An 18,909-nucleotide genomic window follows, 5' to 3' on the forward strand; every position below is an offset into this window, starting at 1 on the left:
ATCCCTAGCTAGCAGGACCAGTGGTCAGGGATCATGGGTAGTCTCAGAACATCTGGAGGGCCAAGGTTGAGGAAGCCTGCTTCAAACCTTTGAAAGCTTGAATTGCTTAATGCTTCATTCCTATCTGATGCTATATTTTGTTTCTGCGAAGAAAAGATAGGAGGCCTATACCCTTCTGACTGCAGCTGTACTGTGAATTGATTTGTGAATATTCTTGTTTGCAGTGGAAATTATATATGAAATATGAAGAATTTGGAAGGATATGAGTGACTGTTGAGAAAGAATTAATATCTGAATAGAATATTGATCTGCTTATATGCATATTTGTATTTGTTTTAGCATAAATGATGTAGGAAAAAGGGAGCTGGGGGAATTCACAGTTCTACATGCACTTACTGGATGGATACCTGAAATTATTCCTCTCCAGTAAGTTCCACTTTTATATGCAGTTCCTTCAGCTTTGCGTCCTGTGTACTTGGTTGATCTGGTGTTTGGGGTGGGATGGGGTGAACAGATACACAGTATGACTCAAAACTTAAAAGCAGTCAAAATCAACTGAACTCTGTGAATTTTTAAAAAAACCTTAAAAGATCATAAGTTGATTGTTGCTGGGATCTTTTTCTTGTCTTCCTTTTTGCCTGCTCAATACTCACTCGCTATTTAATCACTTTATGACTCCTTTAGTGAAATATTACCTTTTAAAATGGTTGTACACATGTTTTATTTGTTGGGTTTGTCTGGTAATTAATGGTGTCTATAGGATTCTAGCCTAAATGAATTTCAAATTCACACTTACCTGGGAGTTAGACCTGTTGAACTCAGTAGGGCTTTCATCTGAGCAAACATACATTGGATCGTGCTGTCCAAGGATGTAGGGGGAAAACTGTGTTCATTGTATCAAACAATCATTTTAAATATCTGATTTTGAAACTGCTTAGTTTAGTTTTTTTTTTGTTTATGTTATTTCTGAATGGGTTTTCCAGAGTAATCTTAACCTTCTGATCTGTGCTGCTAGAGAGAGTTAAGATAAGATGATGTCCCTCCACCAGTGGAGGACTCCATCGCTGCCAAAAGTGCAGGGGGTTGAAAGGCTGTTTGCAGCAGCTAGTATAGGGCTCCAAAACATAGCCTTATAGAATCATTAAGAGCGTGCAGCAGGTACAATGCAGAACCAGCCATAGATCCACTAGATGTAAAGCTGCTCTACCCCCTGAGGGGAGTGCCAGCATAGAGCCCCTCAACAGTATCAGCCTATAGCCAGCATTGCAAAAAACATATTGACTGGCTCAAGTGGCAAGACTTGGGCATGTGGCCATTGTTCCACCACTTTACTCCCCTGGTTGGGGTTGCTTTTGCTTTGTCCCTAACCTTTTGGCAAACAGTTGTGCTTGTCTTCGTTGGTTATTTTATCAGTACTCTAGAAAAAAAAATAGGCTGCATTTCTTTTCAAGGAGTGGATACATTCTAGATGACACTAGGTTCCAAGAGTGACTAGAATGGTTCCAGTGATAACCAGACTATTTAAATGGTAGTAAAATTCAGCATGGTTGCTTGACTTGACTTCTACTTGAAAACTTGAGTAGCATAATGCATATGCAGTAAATAAAGAGCAGACAGAACTACATTTCAAAGCAATGTTTATGTATATTTTAAAGATCTGGATATTTGGATAAAGTTTGGGAATTCTTAAGAGAGACATTGCCAGAATTTAAGTTACCAGAAGAATCCGTTCCTGAACTTAAGATGTCACTTCAAGACACTAAAAAAGATCTGAAATCATCTGACATTAAAAATGATGCCGTACCTACTGTTAAGCCACCAGAGAAGGTAGAGAAACCTGAAAAAACTGCCAAAGGTATGAAATTTTAAAGACTGTAAATTATATGCAACAAAGGACACCTTCTGGACAGAGAAACCACATCTTTATTTCTTTGCACTTTTCTGTATAGGCGTCAAATAATCACATTAAACTCCAAGGAGTTACCAGACTTGAAGGTGTTATGTGTATGTGAGAGAGAGAACTGAGGTTCGAAGTAAGTCTGCAATACAGTGTACAACAAAGTACCTTTAAATCCCATTGAAATCAGTGCAACAGTGTGCTGGATTGAAAATTTAGGACTGCCCTCAGATAACTCAGCACCACTGAACTTAGTGAGACTTACTTCTGAGTAAATATACAGTATACTGCCACAGTAGATACATTAAGCCTTATTGATTTCAGTAGACTTAACTGTACATGGGATAGTGATGTGTAAGTTTGGTTGTAAGTACTGATCAAATAGGATACAGAAAAATTTTTCTCCATGTAAGTATTTTTTAATCAAGTCTTAAATATTATCTCGGGTTTTCTTCTCTAAATGACATAGTTTAGAGGCAAAAACATTTGCACCAATAGCAATTGCATGATTTTTTAAAAAGTAAATAGCAGGAATCACAGGAAGGTAAAGGATCTCTGTGGCCCGTCACATATTCTCTTTTTCTCTCTATATATATACTGTGTATATATACAGTGCACTTTCTAATTGCATGGAATGGGGTCATGTCAGGTTTGGCCCTTAGAAACTGTGGAGAGCTCTACTTTTAGCACATAGCAGCTTCAACCAGGAGTGGTGGTGGTGTTTTTTCTTAGGTCCTGTGAGCCAGCTGTGCCCTTCCCTGGAGAAGGCTGGCCATCCTCACACATTCCTTAGTTATCTTGAAACTGGATTATTGCAGCAATTTATATAGGGTTGCCTTTGAAAAGTGTCCAGAAACTTCATCTACTGCAAATGGTGGCAGAAAGCGTTTTACTCAACCTGATTCTTTAAAAAATCAAATCAAATCATTGGACTCTGCTGCTTCATTGGTTTCCAATTTGTTCCTGAGCGCAAGGCAGGTGCTGGCTCTCACCTTCAAAGACCTGAAATGGTTGTAATCCTGCCCACGCCACTTAGATCTTTAGAGGTCCGGCTCCATGACTAAGTGTGTTGGTCAGTATGTAGTCAAGACTTTTGTTGTTGTCATGCCTTACCTCTGGAATTCCTTCTCACAAGAAGCCCAGATTAACTTATTATTTTTGGTGAAAACATTTTTCCATGGGCCCAGGCTACTGGGATTTGTAATTTTTTAAAAAAATTATCCCCACTGTAATTTTACTACTATAATGTTCTATAATATTTTATAGTTTTGCATAAGCATTATATTTTTATTGTATATTGTCAGGGGTTCAGAAGGAGAGACACAGGAGGGGGAGCAAATGGAGAGTGAGGAGGAGGAGTACGAGGGGGGCGCAGGCAGTGACAGTGGCCAGAGTTATTCCACAAGCCTCTCTAGCGAATCGGAGGACTCACAGAAGGGAGCGCCGGTGGCCAGAGCGAGGGGGGCTCCAGGGGGGAAGCCCCAGGAGGAAGGGGCTAGCGGGGAGTCCCTGAGCAGCAGTTGGAAATCAGGACCAGCTTCTCCACCAGAGCGCAGTGGGGAGGGGGAGTCCCAGGAGTCGGGACCAGTGTCCTCACCACCAGAGGGAGGAGAGGAGTCAGGTTTGGCAACGCCCACATCAGGAAGCGGGGAAACGGTCAGAAGGAAAGTCACCGGCTGGGCGCGCGCGCCAAGTTCAAATGTACAGGAGCGCGGCACAGCAGGGAGCCCGGGAAGGGAGCCAGGTCCTAAAGCCCGCCGGAGGGAGGGGCAAGACTCAGGAGGCTCAGCGTCAGAGGAGTCCAGGAAGGAGGGAACCCCAGAGGGCAGAAGGACCCAGCGAAGGAAAGAACAGCGTAAGAGGTGGAGCCGGGCTAGAATCTTAAACTGGTGTGGGTGGAGCAGTGAGTCAGAGGGGACTTAGCCGGTCTAGCGTCAAGACGTGGGTCTGCGCGCCCAGAGCTTGGAAATGGAAACTGAACTTTAATAAAGACTTTTGTATATAACATCCACCAGGCGTTGGTCCTCTGTGAGCTGGGACCTAGCGGCAGTCCTGACATATATGAACAGTCTTTATCAATATTGTTGTTAAGTGTCTTAAAGGTTCTTCAGAATGGAAAGGACAGTGTAAAAACACTTTAAATAAGAAAGAAAGGTGACTATTAGTTATCCTTTGTGCTTTGTTCTGCTATAAAACCGCTAGGCAGGCCAGTAAACAGGCATCGTGTTAGTTCTTTTCCAGAGAGACTCCTATTATCTGCTCACGAAGCCCCTGCGTTGGCATTCCAGTCTTTGCTGGGGCTTTGCATGGGGGCATCACAGTCTCTGCGTGGGTTATTGATTCTCATAGTTGCTAATGGGTGGTGCTGGACTATGGCCTGAGAGACCAGGGTTTGAATCCCCACTCAGCCATGAAGTTCGCTGGGTGATCTTAGGCCAGTCACCATCTCTTAGCCTAACCTACCTCACAGGGTTGTTGAGAGGATGAAATGGGGAGGAGGAGAACCATGCACACCACCTTGAGCTCCTTGGAAGATAAAGGTGTTATATAAATTTAATTAATTAATTAATTAATTAATTTAATTAAAATACGTGGAAAGGTTATAGACAAGATATGAGTGGCGAGCCTTGAACACAGAATCATGATTTATCTTGAACTTAACATTTATCTAAAACAGAGGCATGAATTTTGGTTCACGGTTTTCTGCACTACCCATTGCTTGAGACAAGGACCCCTGGGTGTTGTGTGACCATGTATGGTAGTATTCACACGTGCATTGTCTTTCTTTGCTAGAGAAGCAAGATCAAAAAGATGTTGGAAAGAAGAGAAGCAAAGATGGTGAAAGGGATAAATTTAGGCCAGGGCCTCATTCTGGACGCGTGTCTTCTGACTTTCAAAATTCTCTCCAGCTGTTTCTTGATGGTAAATTATAACTGTTCCTAGATGTATGTAACAACTGATCTCGACCCTGAATACTTTATTGACTTCTGCTCATAATTAAGGATTGTAGGCTTTTCCTCAGCTGAATGAGACTGCAAAAGTGCACACCAGTTTGCATGAAACACAAATTAATCTCAAAGGCAGGCAGAAAGTACTTCAGAGTTGGTTTCAGCCTCAGATAAAGTGTATATTGCCCCACATTCCCTTCTTCCTTTAGGTGGTCTGAAGAAGTTAACCTCTTCAGGTAAACTGCAATCCTGAACACTTTGCTAAAACTTTGGATTTGTTGTGGGAAAAGCAGGTGGTGGCTGGGAAGGTACATGGAACAATTCACTTGGAGGTCGCTAGTTCCTTCCATGGTTTGGCTAGCTCTCTTTCTGCTCTAAGCACAAGAGGTCACGTAGGGGCAGATCAGTACCTAGAAAAAAAAGTGAATACAATGTATGCCGTTTAAGTGTAAAGCCCTAACTGATCAGGAAACCACTGTTCTGAAGTAGCTCCGTTCACCTGAAAGGTTACTTAACTTGAACAAAATTGGTGAAATCAAGTTTCATTTCTTGCCTTTATAGCAACATAGAACCTAGCAAGGTCTATAATAGTTATGATAATATTAAGCTATTATCTGTGGCAGCATTTCAGGGGTGTTTTGTTACTGTTTTGGAGTTTTTTTATCTTGTATTTTTATCTTGTGAACTGCCCTGAAATCTTTTGATGGGTGGTATATAAATCTAATTAATAATAATATGTAATGGGTTCTTTTAATAGGTTCTGCAACACCACTGCAACCACAGATGGTGGTATATGCTTGCTATATGCCTCTTTATGTGTCTGAAAGAAAGATATTTGTCTTAGGGAAAATGGTAAGGCTTTGTTTATTTTGCCTTCAAAATATGAACTAATAATCGAATAAAAACAGCAAATGTATCAACAAAGAACACAAAACATATTTGTGAAAAGGGTTGTTTGTAGACCAATTTTCTGCCTCTGTCCAGCTCAGGTTTGTGGTTGGTTGGTTTTATACCTTAAGTGCTTTGACTTGTTAAAAAGAAACGTATGTTTCATAAACATTCCTTTTTTGAAACTTGGTACAGCAATGTGCAGTTAATTGGAATCCTGGCATGTGTAGTATTCTTACCATTAACAGGGAAATCTTCCCAATGTTACTGGAGACTTTCCATGTAGGTCTAGCCAAGAATAAGTTGCCCATCATAACAAAGGATAATCTAGAAGTAGACAGGGCTGTAATTATGCTAGTGACTGGCCAAGTTTGCCAACAGTCTTTGAGAGAAATTACAGCTCAATTACAGTACAATATTTTATTTCCACTCCAAACCTGAGTCTTATTGTTTTTACAGGACTGTGCAGTTGTTCCTATATTCCTCTATATTCCTCTTTTACCTCCTTGATACTCTGTCTTGCCAATGGTAGGATTGGAGCGCTCAGATGGAGTTTAGGGCTGTTGATGGCCCCACATACAGAGGCAGTGCGGTGCTCTCTGTCCTAGAACAATTATGATAGTCAGAAATTACATAATTGTGCCAAAATTAGTTTCCTCTTGATATTTTTATGTGTAACACAGCCTCCATTGTGCATTTTATTCCTCTTTCTTTTGCAGGCTGATTCATCTGAGCAGTTGCGGCAATATGGTCTTTCCCACATATACAGTCACCCTGCACTGCTAACCAGAACAAGGTCCGGTCCCCTGGTAGCCCCTCCAAAACCACCACCTATTCCTCGTTGGAAACTTATCCGCCAGAAAAAAGAAACTATTGTGACTGATGAACCCCAAGGTTTGTCTTTCCAGGCTTTGCGGTATATTTTAAACTAACAATAAGCCAAAATGTAATACTTGTCTTGTGATTTCACCCACACTGCTATTTAGAGGATCAAAAGGATTGATATATGAAAATTCAGATGCTTTTTACTTTACCTAATAAGTATTATTCTGTGCTTGAAATGAATACTGAAAGTAGTACTATTGTGTGGTTTTTGTTGTGTTTCCCTTGTCTTGACCACGTTTGAGACATAGGGATATATTGTGTCTTCTGAAAGCAATCTGACCCACAGCAATACACATACATACACAAAATATAGTATAGGACACTTCTCTGGTTTGGCACAGAAACTTGCAATGTGGAAAGTGTTATCATATTGATGGGAGGAATGTTGACTTTTTCTTTGTTTGGGCCAGACTAGTGAGAAAAGAGAGTGGCAGATAAGAATATTACCCTCATATTATCCCTCCCTCGAGCTCCTAATAGTCAACATCTGTCTTTGAAGCTCTACAGCTGTGGCAGAACCAGCTGGAGGTCTCTAGGCATCTGATCCTCTTTTCCTGCCCACAGGGCAAGACTGGTGGGCTGACCCCAAAAGGGTGACATGAAAGGGGATCACCCAGTTTGGGTCATTGTTTTGGTACTGCCATGAAGGTGAGGCTGATGTCCTTTACAACATTAAGAATATTTTTTCCTTGTTAAATCTGTGCTGTTAACATTTTAACATAAACCTGCTAACCATGTTTGTCTGTGTGCACATTTCACCTTCCCGAATGAAAGGCAGTCTAATTGTATAGAACCTGCAGATAATATACTATTCCCTGGATTCAGGTTGTTATTTTTCAATGAGAGTCTTTTTTTGTGGAGGGTTTCTTAAACTATGTTTTTGTTTTTTACCTTCCAGAACCTGTCATTAAAAAGCCAGAACAATTCATTGAACTTGCTAGCCCGTTTCTGAGCTATAGACTTTCTCCAATACCAATACCAAGAGACACGTAAGTATATGAACCAGTGGGCTTCAGTGAATTATATTTGGAAACCTACAATCAAGTGTTATATAAAATTTAATAAATAATGATATTTTGTGCAATAAAGGTGAATTCAACAACAATTTAACACTACAAAGTATTAAAGGGGTGTGTTTATCAATAGAGGAAGAAAGGGAGGAAAGGAGGGGAAATGTGCCACAAGTGATTTGTATTCATAGAAGTTCATGGTAATGCTGTAATTGAAAAAAACCTGAACTTCAAAAATCCCATTAGACATATATAACTTCCTATATGTCCAAAAGACAATGTGTTGGAATCAGACTTGCATTCATGTTAGGGGAAGGAGAGGCACTTTTCTCAGATTCTTTTCCACCCCCCAAAAAACTGAACCAGAGGATTTGGAGATTCCCTAGAGCAGCATGAGAGGCAGCATGCATGTGCGAGGGGGGTGGGCTACATAAGGAATTGGAGATGATGATGATTTAATTTCTAATGTGTATTTCCCCGAAGGTCCCAGGGCAGGTTGCAAAAAAATTAAATACAACATTAAAAACAGATTTAAAAACAAAAAAGACAATCACAAAAAATAACTACCAGAAATGATGGCTTACAATTTATGCTTCAAAAATGCAATGGATGGTAATCAACACGATGCCCTTGTTTTCTCCCAGGCAGTGGTTTCAGCCAGGAGACAAGGTTCTTGCCCAAGTGGTAGCATATGCTAGACCAGGCTTCCTTAAACTCGACCCTCCGGATGTTTTGAGACTACAATTCCCATCATCCCTGACCACTGGTCCTGCTAGCTAGGGATCATGGGAGTTGTAGGCCAAAAACATCTGGAGGGCCGAGTTTGAGGAAGCCTGTGCTAGACCCAAATTCCAGGGACTCATTGTCACATATTATTAGCTCCCATTCAGGAAGCCAGGCCCAGTAAGGCACAGCCAGACAAAGGAAAATGTAGGCCTCGATCAGTCATCCCCAAACTCGGCCCTCCAGATGTTTTGGGACTACAGTTCCCATCATCTCTGACCACTGGTCCTGTTAGCTAGGGATGATGGGAGTTGTCCCAAAACATCTGGATGAGGCAAACCGGCAAGGTTGTTAGATAAGTAGTACCCTGGATAGCTCCTAGTAGCACCTAGGTTGGCAGTGAGACAAGGAAAGCTTGAATGTATCTCCAATAAACAATGAACCCAGACTAAGCCTAAAACAGGCCTCCCACTTCCTTGGAACAGCTAGCCCAGCCTCTGGTGAACAGAGCCTCTGCTCTTAAGAAAAGTCTACCTTCTTTTATAGAACAGGTACCAGGATTAGAAGCTTCATTAGTAAATCTCACCTCCTCCAAGTGAAAGGAAGTGTTTTTGATTTCTGAACTTAAATTAATTTTCCTTGGATATTCCCTATTTTCCAGTAGGACTTCTTTTTATGGTAACTGCTAATGGAGTAGAGTTACTCCGCTGGACATTTTAATATATACATTTTATTTAGAGATGAATGTTAATTTATCTGTGTTTTATTTAGCCATTTCCCACCTTCTACATTCAAAAAAGGATCTCTTCCAGCATCCAGTCTTCCTGCTGTCACTGAAAATGATGAAAGCATAATTGACTCTTCTGGAGATTCAAATTTAACGAGTACAGAAGAAATTTCTCAGGTGAAGATTTTACTCTGCATGTGTTGTTCTCCGTTCATGCTAAAAATTGTGTACACTACTTCCTGTATGATCAGTTTTTTGAAAAAAGAAAAATGTTGCTGAGCTCTTTCTCTTTGCATTTGAATAAATCTGAAGACTGTGATTCATCTGAAGTTTGTAGTAAAAAAGTGATGTTCACAAATCATTCTAGATCAGTCCTGCACAACTTCCCAAGCAAGCACAACTCAGCCTACCAGGCATTCATGTATAACCTATTGTGGTTTGAAATTGGTCCTGTTTTTTTGCAGTCCCAGGTGGGCAGCAAAAACAGGATGCTTATCAAGCACAAAATGCTACTGGGCTGACTAGTGTGACTAGTGGCAGGTTGTATATACCTCTGTCCCATTTACCATTGTCTCCCAAGTCCTATGAGAGGCTTTAAGGGGCTGTGTGGATAAGTTGGGAAATTCAGCTGCCACTATCCCTCTTCTGGGGGCTGTAAAGTCAAACCTTGGAAGCCGAACGCCTTGGCACTCATACGTTTTGGCTCCCAAACACCACAAACCCGGAAGTGAGTGTTCCGGCTTGTGAACATTCTTTGGAAGCCAAACATCCAGTGTGGCTTTCAACTGGCTGCAAGAAGCTCCTACAGCCAATCGGAAGCTGCACCTCGGTTGCCAAATGTTTTGGAAGTCAAACAGACTTCCAGAACAGATTCCGTTTGGCTTCCAAGGTACGACTGTACCCTGGATTCCAAATTCTATCATTTTATAACCTTTATTGAGCATACTGTAATGTGGAAGACACAATTTGTAAAAATACAGAAATATTCCCTTAAATTGGACTTCCAGTACTATATTGATCTGAGAGCAGAACAGTTGTTCTAGAATGGAATTGGTGGGCATGATCCTAAATCTGCCACCATGCAAAAAGCAATTTGGTAGTAGAGGGCTGAGCATACTTCTGATTTAAGAGTTGTCCCTAGGGACGAGAACAGAGTTGTTTTAAGCATTAAGTTATTGCCTCACATCCTGCAGTAAAGCCAACATTAGCACACATGTGTGCACATGCACACACAGTCTCATGGAAATGAGTGTGTAGTGAGGTTTGCCAGACTGTGGACGTTTGCTACAGATAACTAGCTTTCTATGACACTTCTAATTTATGACACATTTAATTTATTTTGCTTTTTGCTATTTTGTCAGTATTGTTCTAAACAAACTTTTCCCCACTCTGCAGGAATCTACTTTAGCTGCACCACATACTATGGAAGGATCCACCAGAGGTAAATAAGATGATTGTGAATAATGAATGCTGTAATCAATAGGAAAATATTTATTAATTCATTCAGTTATTTAGTTATAAATGAAGTAAAAATTCTATAAATAGCTAGTTCCAAGGTGTCTTACAATGCAAAATTATAGTGGGAGAAGAGCAATGAAAACTTGCCAGAGAAATAAGCAGTTGGTAAAAAGGAATTTCTGATATGGCATCACATTAAACTAGTATTTCCCTCCAATAATTTTGGACTATAGCTGACATAATCTCTGACCATTGACTTTGCTTACGGGAGGGGGGGGGCTGATAGGATTGTAGTCCAATACATTTAAAGAGCCTCAGTTTGGGGAAAAATATGCTAAACCATGGTTTGGTTTACATGTGAACCAATCCTGTCTCACACTCCCAAATGCTAAAGCTCTGTGTTCTCTGAAGCCCTCTTAATAATACCTAATCTCTTTTAATGCTTCATGACCTTTGACAAAACATGCACATAGTACATGAGTGCTTCTCTCTCTCAAAAGAGCATGTGTATTAACATTTCACATTGTGTTATCATATAACTACAGAAACATCACATAGCAGTAACCTACCGTCATTAGGGATGGATGGTTGTTTATTTCTGTTCTGTGTCACTTTTTCTTATGTTCACTTTTAATTACATTTATTGCATCTCCACATTAACCTGTATTTTTTTGGGGGGTGTATTAAATAGGCCTTTTCTGTCAAAATCTGTATTTCTTAACTTGCTTTCTCTCAAAATACACATTTAAAAATGTATTTTAATACTTTTTGAGCCAAAACCTGCACCAAACACTAGGGAATTGCAAAAGCCAGTTAACTAAATTCAGGTTGTCATATTGATCCGGGAAATGTTGTTCAGCTCCCTTCTTATCAGAGTTAGCACAGATTGGCTTCCTGGAGCACAATGCTTCCAGAACTTCAGTTGGGCTTGTCTCTTAAAAACAAATTATTTTAAAATATGGTATATAAGATAGTTTCAATGATGTGCATTGACAACCCTGTATCCTGTAACTTCTTTACTAGAGATTAGGTAAAACAGAGAAGCATTTGTTGCCAGCATGCTTCAGGGCTAACCTAGAGAGCCCTCTAGAGGTGAAGCATAATGGTTATGTTTTCATTTTTGTGAATTGGGTTTAAAGGGTTCATAGCTTCACAACCTTCATTTCAATTCACAGTCTTCAAATAATTTATTTCTTCTTTTTGAAGATGTATGAAATCTTTAATATGCAAGCAATATGTTGGCTTGGGGGTCCTGTTTCAAGTGGTTATGGACAAATCCTCCTGGATTCAGTCATTATTTAGCAGCTGTCTTGGTGTATATTCTAAAAAATGCTTCTCTGCTTTTGAGAATTTTCTTCTGATGTTTCATCTGTGCTTATGTTGCTGGACAAACATCCCCTCCCCAACCTGGTACCTTTCAGATGTTTTGTACAGTGTTGCTGGCTGGGACTGATTGGAGTTGTATTCCAAAATATCGGAAGGGCACCAGGTTAAAGAAGGCTGCCTTACTGTGCTGCTTTCTGGGAGTTAGAAATTCAATCTCTCCCCTTTCTTTACCTTTTTAAGAGAAGAAAGAATAGTTCAGTCCATTTATCTTCAAAGCATTTGCCTTTGTAGTGCATGCAGCTTCACAGCAATCAGTGAGGATTTAGGCTGTTACGGGTATACATATACAGTATTGCTAAGTTGCTTTGTGATAAATTACTAGGGTAATTTTGCCCTGTTTATGTTTCTCAACTTTACCAGGACAATATAGTCTTTCATTTCTGAGTGTAAACTTAAGGAAATCTCCCCCCCCCCCCCCTTATCTGTGCAGGGGAATCGACTGAAAAAATAAGTAGTGAAGCAGCTCCAATGCCAGAATCAACAGAACCTGCTAATAACCAGTTAGGAAATAAATCTCAGGAAGAGATTGAATCAGAAAAGAGCCCCATCTCCAAGGAAATATGGATGGACTACGAAGATTTCTGTGTTAGTTTTCAGTAAGGCATGCTTTTATTGTTGTTACAGAGGCTATATCTTCTTTTGTGGACTTTTGCAAATTATCCTTCAAATTTGTGTAGGTGTCTCATGGCTGCTACACAAAAGGCATCCTCAGTCCCTGTGGTACATACTAGAAATTCAGCAGATTTTCTTATAAATCTGCCATCTGATGATTCCTAGCAAATTATGCTGTATTTTCTTTAAGACAATGGATGGTGGCCAGTGGTGGCCACCACTAGGAGAATGGACTTCTGCTGGTGTGACAGAACTTTCCCTTCCTTTCCTTCCCATTGCAGTTCCCTGCATACATTCAAAAGCTGTTCTTGATGGTTCACGGACCCCCTGGAGTAGATTTGGGGAGGACATGATGGCAGAGAAAAAGGGGAAGTCCCATTGTGCAAGCAAAAGTCCACTCATGCAACAATGAATGTTGCCCAGTAAGAGATTTCTGTGATGTCTGATAACCTTCTTTAATAAATGTAACATCAATTTTCAAGAATAATTGTCTTCAAAAGCAGTTGCCAAACTCCTAGCATTCCCCCTCCATTGTTACTTAGAGAACAAGCTGCACATACTCAATGGCAATGGCTAGACCCATAAGGTCACAGATGTCATCTCAGCCCATAGGTCTGTAGGCCTGTCTGGTTGGTTACAAAAGCACTTTTGCAAGCTCCATTTTACTTCCCCCACACAGAGCTCTTGGTCCCTTGCAGTTCTTGCCATTCTGCCTCTTGCTGCCCCATACCTGAAACCAGGTTCTTTGAACTTACTCTATATGCTTTCACATTGGTTTTTGGTTCTACATCTCCTGGACATAAGAATGACTCACTGGACACATTCTTCCCTCATAAATAAATGACTTGAAATGCCAAATATTATTTTATTTATGAAAAACAGTTACGGTGAAATGAAAAAAAATGTACAAGTAAAAAGGTCCTTTCACATAACTTTTTAGCATTTAGGGAAATCTTAAGCACATGGTTATATTTTTTACATCAGATTTGATGCTCATAAACATCCTAAATTCAACCTGAACATGATAAAGGGGTAATGGAAGAGTTCTGTCATGGCTGCAACCACAACTACCAGTGCAATCCTATGCACATCAATTAAAAAACAAGTCTCATTTAATTCCATGGGGCCTACTCTCAGCAATGGAGTACAGGATTGTAGCCTAAATGAACAATGGAAACTTAGACTTAATTACTACTTGCAGTTCAGAATGGTGACAGATTATTCACATTTTCAATTTCAGAAACTCATGTAATTTGGAAGTTAACTTCTATTGCTAGATGGTAATAACATACTGAGTAACTGTTCAAAGAATCCTGATGGTTTGTTTCAGTTGTTTTATAATTCAGTAAAACGTGATGCACAGCATGAGGGGGAGGTTTCTGTATAATTAATGCTAAAATAATGATGTTTGCTTTCCTTAGGAATTTGTATGTTTTCCACAAGCCAAATACCTATAGCTACACCTATCAGAAGTCAGATTTTAGAGTAAGTGCACTGACTGCATGATTTATTCATCTCTTTGTAAACTATAACGGCATTGTGAATCCCAGTTTTGTATCTATTCTGTAAACATTTTCATTCGCCAGTAAAATGTTATTATCTACAAAAACCTTGCACAGAAATAATTGATACAAATCCTAAAATATAAATGACAGACATTAAAAACAATGTTATCATGATACTTTGGGATCAGAGATACTGCAGAATTTCAGTTTGGATCTGACAGGGAAACTAGTTCCCTTAGCCTCATTTTGTATAAACACAAGTTTAGATAATTGTATTTTTAAATTTTTCCTCTGCCATCAATTCACTCAGAATACTTTGAAACCTCTTTGTAGTTTGTATAGTATAGTAGACTGACATATGAGCTGGACAATAACACGAGAGATATGATGAACTTTTAACTAAGGTCATTGGCTATTTAAAAAGGATACTGTGCACAAAGGAATACTAATAGTTACATCGGAGTCTTAAAGGTACTTGATAAGTGACTTTTAAAGGTAAAGGTAAAGGGACCCCTTAAAGTGTATCAGAGGTTTTATCTAAGCAATGAACTCTTAGGTAAAGGTAAAGGGACCCCTGACCATTAGGTCCAGTCATGACCGACTCTGGGGTTGCGGCGCTCATCTCGCTCTATTGGCCGAGGGAGCCGAGCTCACCCCACCGCGGGGATTTGAACCACCAACCTTACGATCAGCAAGTCCTAGGCACTGAGGTTTTACCCACAGCGCCACCTGCGTCCCTTATGTTTAAGTATTTTGTGATAATTAAGTAAAATCTAATTGCAGAATTCCTAAACCCATTGCTTCATCATGTTAACTAGCTTTTGTGTCTTCTCTTTTAAAATATTTAGACCAGTAGTTTACGAAGGGCGCTCATTAAAGATTTCCCCTGATGTACTTCCCATGGACTGAGGCAAATGAAACTGGGCACAGTTATTAGTCCTTCTCTACATAGCTACCAGCAAGAGTCACACACTTCTCCCATCACTTTATGCAGCTACAAATTACCACGTTACCTATGGAGAGATGTATACATGTACAATTTCACCCTCCTACGATAACAGAAGTGGGTCAGGGAAAATCTTTAATGAGCAGCCCTTGTAGGAAGCTATACACAAAATTATTCTTAGGATAAACTTAACTTTTTTCAGTAGATTAAAATAGAAACTAAATGTTATGGGGAAGCAAAACCTAAGGTTTTCCTTGATGACTTTTCATTGTTCACTTTATATCATACACTGATTTGAAAAACTGTGTTTAAAATATAACTCAAATGCTGCCAAATACTAGTTGCTCCAACACTAGATAAATAATAAACATGCATACTCTTTTTTTCCTTACAGATGGTGGACGATCATATTGTCTATTATTTATCTGTAGATAGTTTGAAGCCTACTGATATCCTGGTTAGCTTTTCTGCATTAGTACACTGGGGGGAATCAGGAGGTAAGATCAGTATCAAATAGATAGGTAATGCAAGTATTGATTCTTGTGATTTGCTTCACAAAGAGGTACTCAAAGATAGAACTCTGTTAGAGCTGCAGTATTTGTGATCTTTTATGTTGACACACAACTTTCTCATTTTACCATGAGTGTTTGGCGAAAGTCTTGGATGCAATTAATTCTTCTTATGGCCAGAGTCTGTAGTAGAACAGCACATGTTATTAACAAACAAATCAAAGTTCAATCAACTTCCATCCTCTTCATAATAATTTGAGGCTGCTTTTATGGTTTGCCATAATTTGCAATTGAAAACAGCCTCAAGGTATATGTCAGAATAAAAATGCCTTACATGCAGCTCTAGGGTCTGCAGCCCTGCTTGCTCTGTTCACCACCGTCCCTACCATTCCCCCTACATTAATCTCCTAGAGCTTCCCAGTCCACACAACTACTAAGCTTTCTACTTTAGGCTTTAAGGAAGGCACATAGTACACATAGTCCCTTCAGCATTAGTTCAGTGCACACGAGGCTCAAGGAAACCTATGAAAGACAAGTCTACTGTGTCTCCTATCATTGCCTGGGGCTTGGTTTGTTGTCCACCACAAGAGGCATCTCATTAGCATGTTCCTCACTCCTTGCATAGTCAAGATTTTACCTGTTCAAGAAGGTGTAGAAGAGAAACATGTTAGACTGCAATTCTTTGTTCATGTACCTGAAGTAAGTCTCTTAGTGGTAGGCATATGTAGGTGTCAGGGAACTGCCATCAGCTCAGAGGCAAGAGATGGAAGGGCAATTGTGTTATAGGAAGCCTTTGAAAATTTGTGAAACAGTTCTTCTTCCGGCGAGGAGGAAAGCCCCACCTCCAGTGGAGAAGAGGTGCAGGGACCAGGGGATGCTAGGGAGAGCCTCAACACCGAGCCTGAGCAAACTGGAGAGGCGGGAAGTACGCCCTTGCCAGCGCCCATTCTGCGCAGTAGGCTTTGGCGCAGGGAGGGGCAGAAAAGGCTGGGGGTGGTGCGACTTTTATGCTGGGGGAGGTACAAAACCGACCACTCTCAGATTCTGCTAGTGATTGAGCCAGACATGAACGTACGACGCTCTTCACTGTAAATAGTTTGCACCAAGAATAAAGCCTGGAAAAGACAGGTCAGAGTCTTGCCTGTTTACTCTCGAGCAACCACACCAGCATCCGACAGTAGGATTTGAGTGTTTCATTGTTTCTTAGTAGAACTGCTTACAAATTTTAATTATTTGCTGTCCCTGGCAACTCGACTTAACATGTTATAGGCAGAAAGGATAAGGCTGATGAGCTTCCTCCTTTCCTTTTGTTTTATTGTCTACTCTCTTGAAAGACTGCCTGCTGATATTTGTAAGATATAAATCATGTTCCCTGAGGTTTACAAGCAACTACAGGTTACATCTAAGAACAACTTTCAGAAGGCAGCCCTGTATCAGGAAGTTTTTAATGTTTGACTCTTTTATGTTTTATGTGTTGGAAGCCGCCCAGAGTGGATAGGGCAACCCAGCCAGATGAGCAGGGTATAAATAAAATCCTCAGCATATGTAAAGATATCGGAAATGGTTACATTTTGGTGATAAAAAAAAAACAAGTTATCTGTACACTTTTATTTTATAGCAAGTGCACAAAAAGAAGGCCATGTTTTGCCCAAGGGATTACTCATGGTTGAAAAATTCTCATGGAAAAATTTGGCGCCAGGACAATTAATCCTGAAGATCCATACATATGCCACTAAAGCTGCTGTGATAAGCCTTCCTGCTGGGTATGTGCCAGTCTGCTACACCCTTTTGATCCAGGAGTTAGAAGCATAGCAATAGTGCTTTAAAATAGTGCTTTCAATAATTCTTTGCACACCTTCTCAGATTTTCTAATCCTCACAGCAATCCTGTAAAATAGGTCAGTGCCATTGTTTCCATGGAGTTACTGAGGCTGAGAAATAAGCATTTATTTTTACGCTACCTCAATATTTAAATACCGTATTTTTCGCCCTATAAGACACACTTTTCCCCCTCCAAAAATGAAGGGGAAATGTGTGTGCGTCCTATGGGCCGAATGCAGGCTTTCCCTGAAGCCTGGAGAGCGAGGGGGGTCGGTGCGCACCGCCCGCTCTCGCTCTCCAGGCTTCAGGAAGCTATCCACTAGCCGTGGGAGACCCAGCTCTCCCAAGGCTAGCGGAGACCTTGCCGGCACCCAGAAGCTTGGGGCGCGCTGAGCTCCGCTCGCCCCAAGCTTCGGGATTAGCGCAGCGCTCCGCTAGCCCTGGGAGAGCCGCGCAGCTCTCCCACGGCTAGCAGAGACCTTCTGGCACCCAGAAGCTTGGGGCGCACTGAGCTCCGTGCGCCCCAAGCTTTGGGATTAGCACAGCGCTCCGCTAGCCATGGGAGAGCCGTGCAGCTCTCCCAGGGCTAGCGGAGACCTTGCCAGCACCCAGAAGTTTGGGGCGCGCTGAGCTCCGTGCGCCCCAAACTTTGGGATTAGCGCAGCGCTCCGCTAGCCGTGGGAGAGCCGCGCGGCTCTCCCAGGGCTAGCAGAGACTTGCCAGCACCCAGAAGCTTGGGGCGCGCTGAGCGCCGCTCGCCCCAAGCTTCGGGATTAGCGCAGCGCTCTGTTAGCCTTGGGAGAGCCGCGCAGCTCTCCCAGGGCTAGCGGAGACCTTGCCGGCACCCAGAAGCTTCGGGCGCACTGAGCTCCACGCACCCCAAGCTTTGGGATTAGCGCAGCACTCTGCTAGCCTTGGGAGAGCCGCGCAGCTCTCCCAGGGCTAGCGGAGACCTTGCCGGCACCCAGAAGCTTGGGGCGCACTGAGCTCCACGCACCCCAAGCTTCGGGATTAGCGCAGCGCTCTGCTAGCCTTGGGAGAGCCGCGCAGCTCTCCCAGGGCTAGCGGAGACCTTGCCGGCACCCAGAAGCTTGGGGCGCGCTGAGCTCCGCACGCCCCAAGCTTCGGGATTAGCACAGCGCTCCGCTAGCCTTGGGAGAGCTGCGCGGCTCTCCCAGAGCTAGCGGAGACCTTGCCAGCACCCAGAAGCTTGGGGTGCGCTGAGCTCAGCGCTCCCTAAGCTTCGGGCTTAGCGCAGGGCACCTGGGGGGGAAATTTTTTTTTCCCTTTATTTCCCTCCCAAAAAACAAGGTGCATCCTATGGACCGGTGCGTCCTATGGGGCGAAAAATACGGTAAATAAACACACCTTTATGCTTTTATCAAAGCTATTGTCTCTTTGTATGTTGTATACCCCCTTGCTGTATCTTTTATGAAAAATACAGTTTTAAATATTTAAATAAATTAATTCATGGTACGGCTAAGCCTCAGCAGAGGAACTCTCTGTTTTCAAGTGGGCAACAGGACACTTCCAACTGGGATCTTGTTCCTCCCTGTGCTTGCAGACAGGAAATGTTGACATTTTCAAAGAAGTTG

The 18,909-nt window shown here is 41.6% G+C and overlaps 1 protein-coding gene across 3 annotated transcripts in view; it reads left to right on the forward strand.

Moving 5' to 3' along the window:
* ADGB (androglobin) overlaps positions 1-18,909 on the forward strand; it is a 63,411-nt gene that overhangs the window by 13,764 nt on the left and 30,738 nt on the right. For 2 of the 3 annotated variants that reach the window (XM_083731600.1, XM_083731599.1), the window contains exons 7-18: positions 340-426; positions 1,656-1,855; positions 4,691-4,819; positions 5,603-5,697; positions 6,453-6,627; positions 7,517-7,607; positions 9,123-9,255; positions 10,474-10,519; positions 12,353-12,518; positions 13,956-14,019; positions 15,380-15,482; positions 17,113-17,257. In XM_083731600.1, the coding sequence (XP_083587726.1) occupies positions 340-426; positions 1,656-1,855; positions 4,691-4,819; positions 5,603-5,697; positions 6,453-6,627; positions 7,517-7,607; positions 9,123-9,255; positions 10,474-10,519; positions 12,353-12,518; positions 13,956-14,019; positions 15,380-15,482; positions 17,113-17,257 (1,434 nt within the window). Of the gene's footprint in view, positions 1-58; positions 427-1,655; positions 1,856-4,690; positions 4,820-5,602; positions 5,698-6,452; positions 6,628-7,516; positions 7,608-9,122; positions 9,256-10,473; positions 10,520-12,352; positions 12,519-13,955; positions 14,020-15,379; positions 15,483-17,112; positions 17,258-18,909 lie in introns of all 3 variants that reach the window. The other variant, XM_083731601.1, reaches the window with a different exon arrangement.

Source organism: Podarcis gaigeae (assembly GCF_964106915.1).
Source record: "Podarcis gaigeae genome assembly, chromosome: 3".
NCBI lineage: Eukaryota > Metazoa > Chordata > Lepidosauria > Squamata > Lacertidae > Podarcis > Podarcis gaigeae.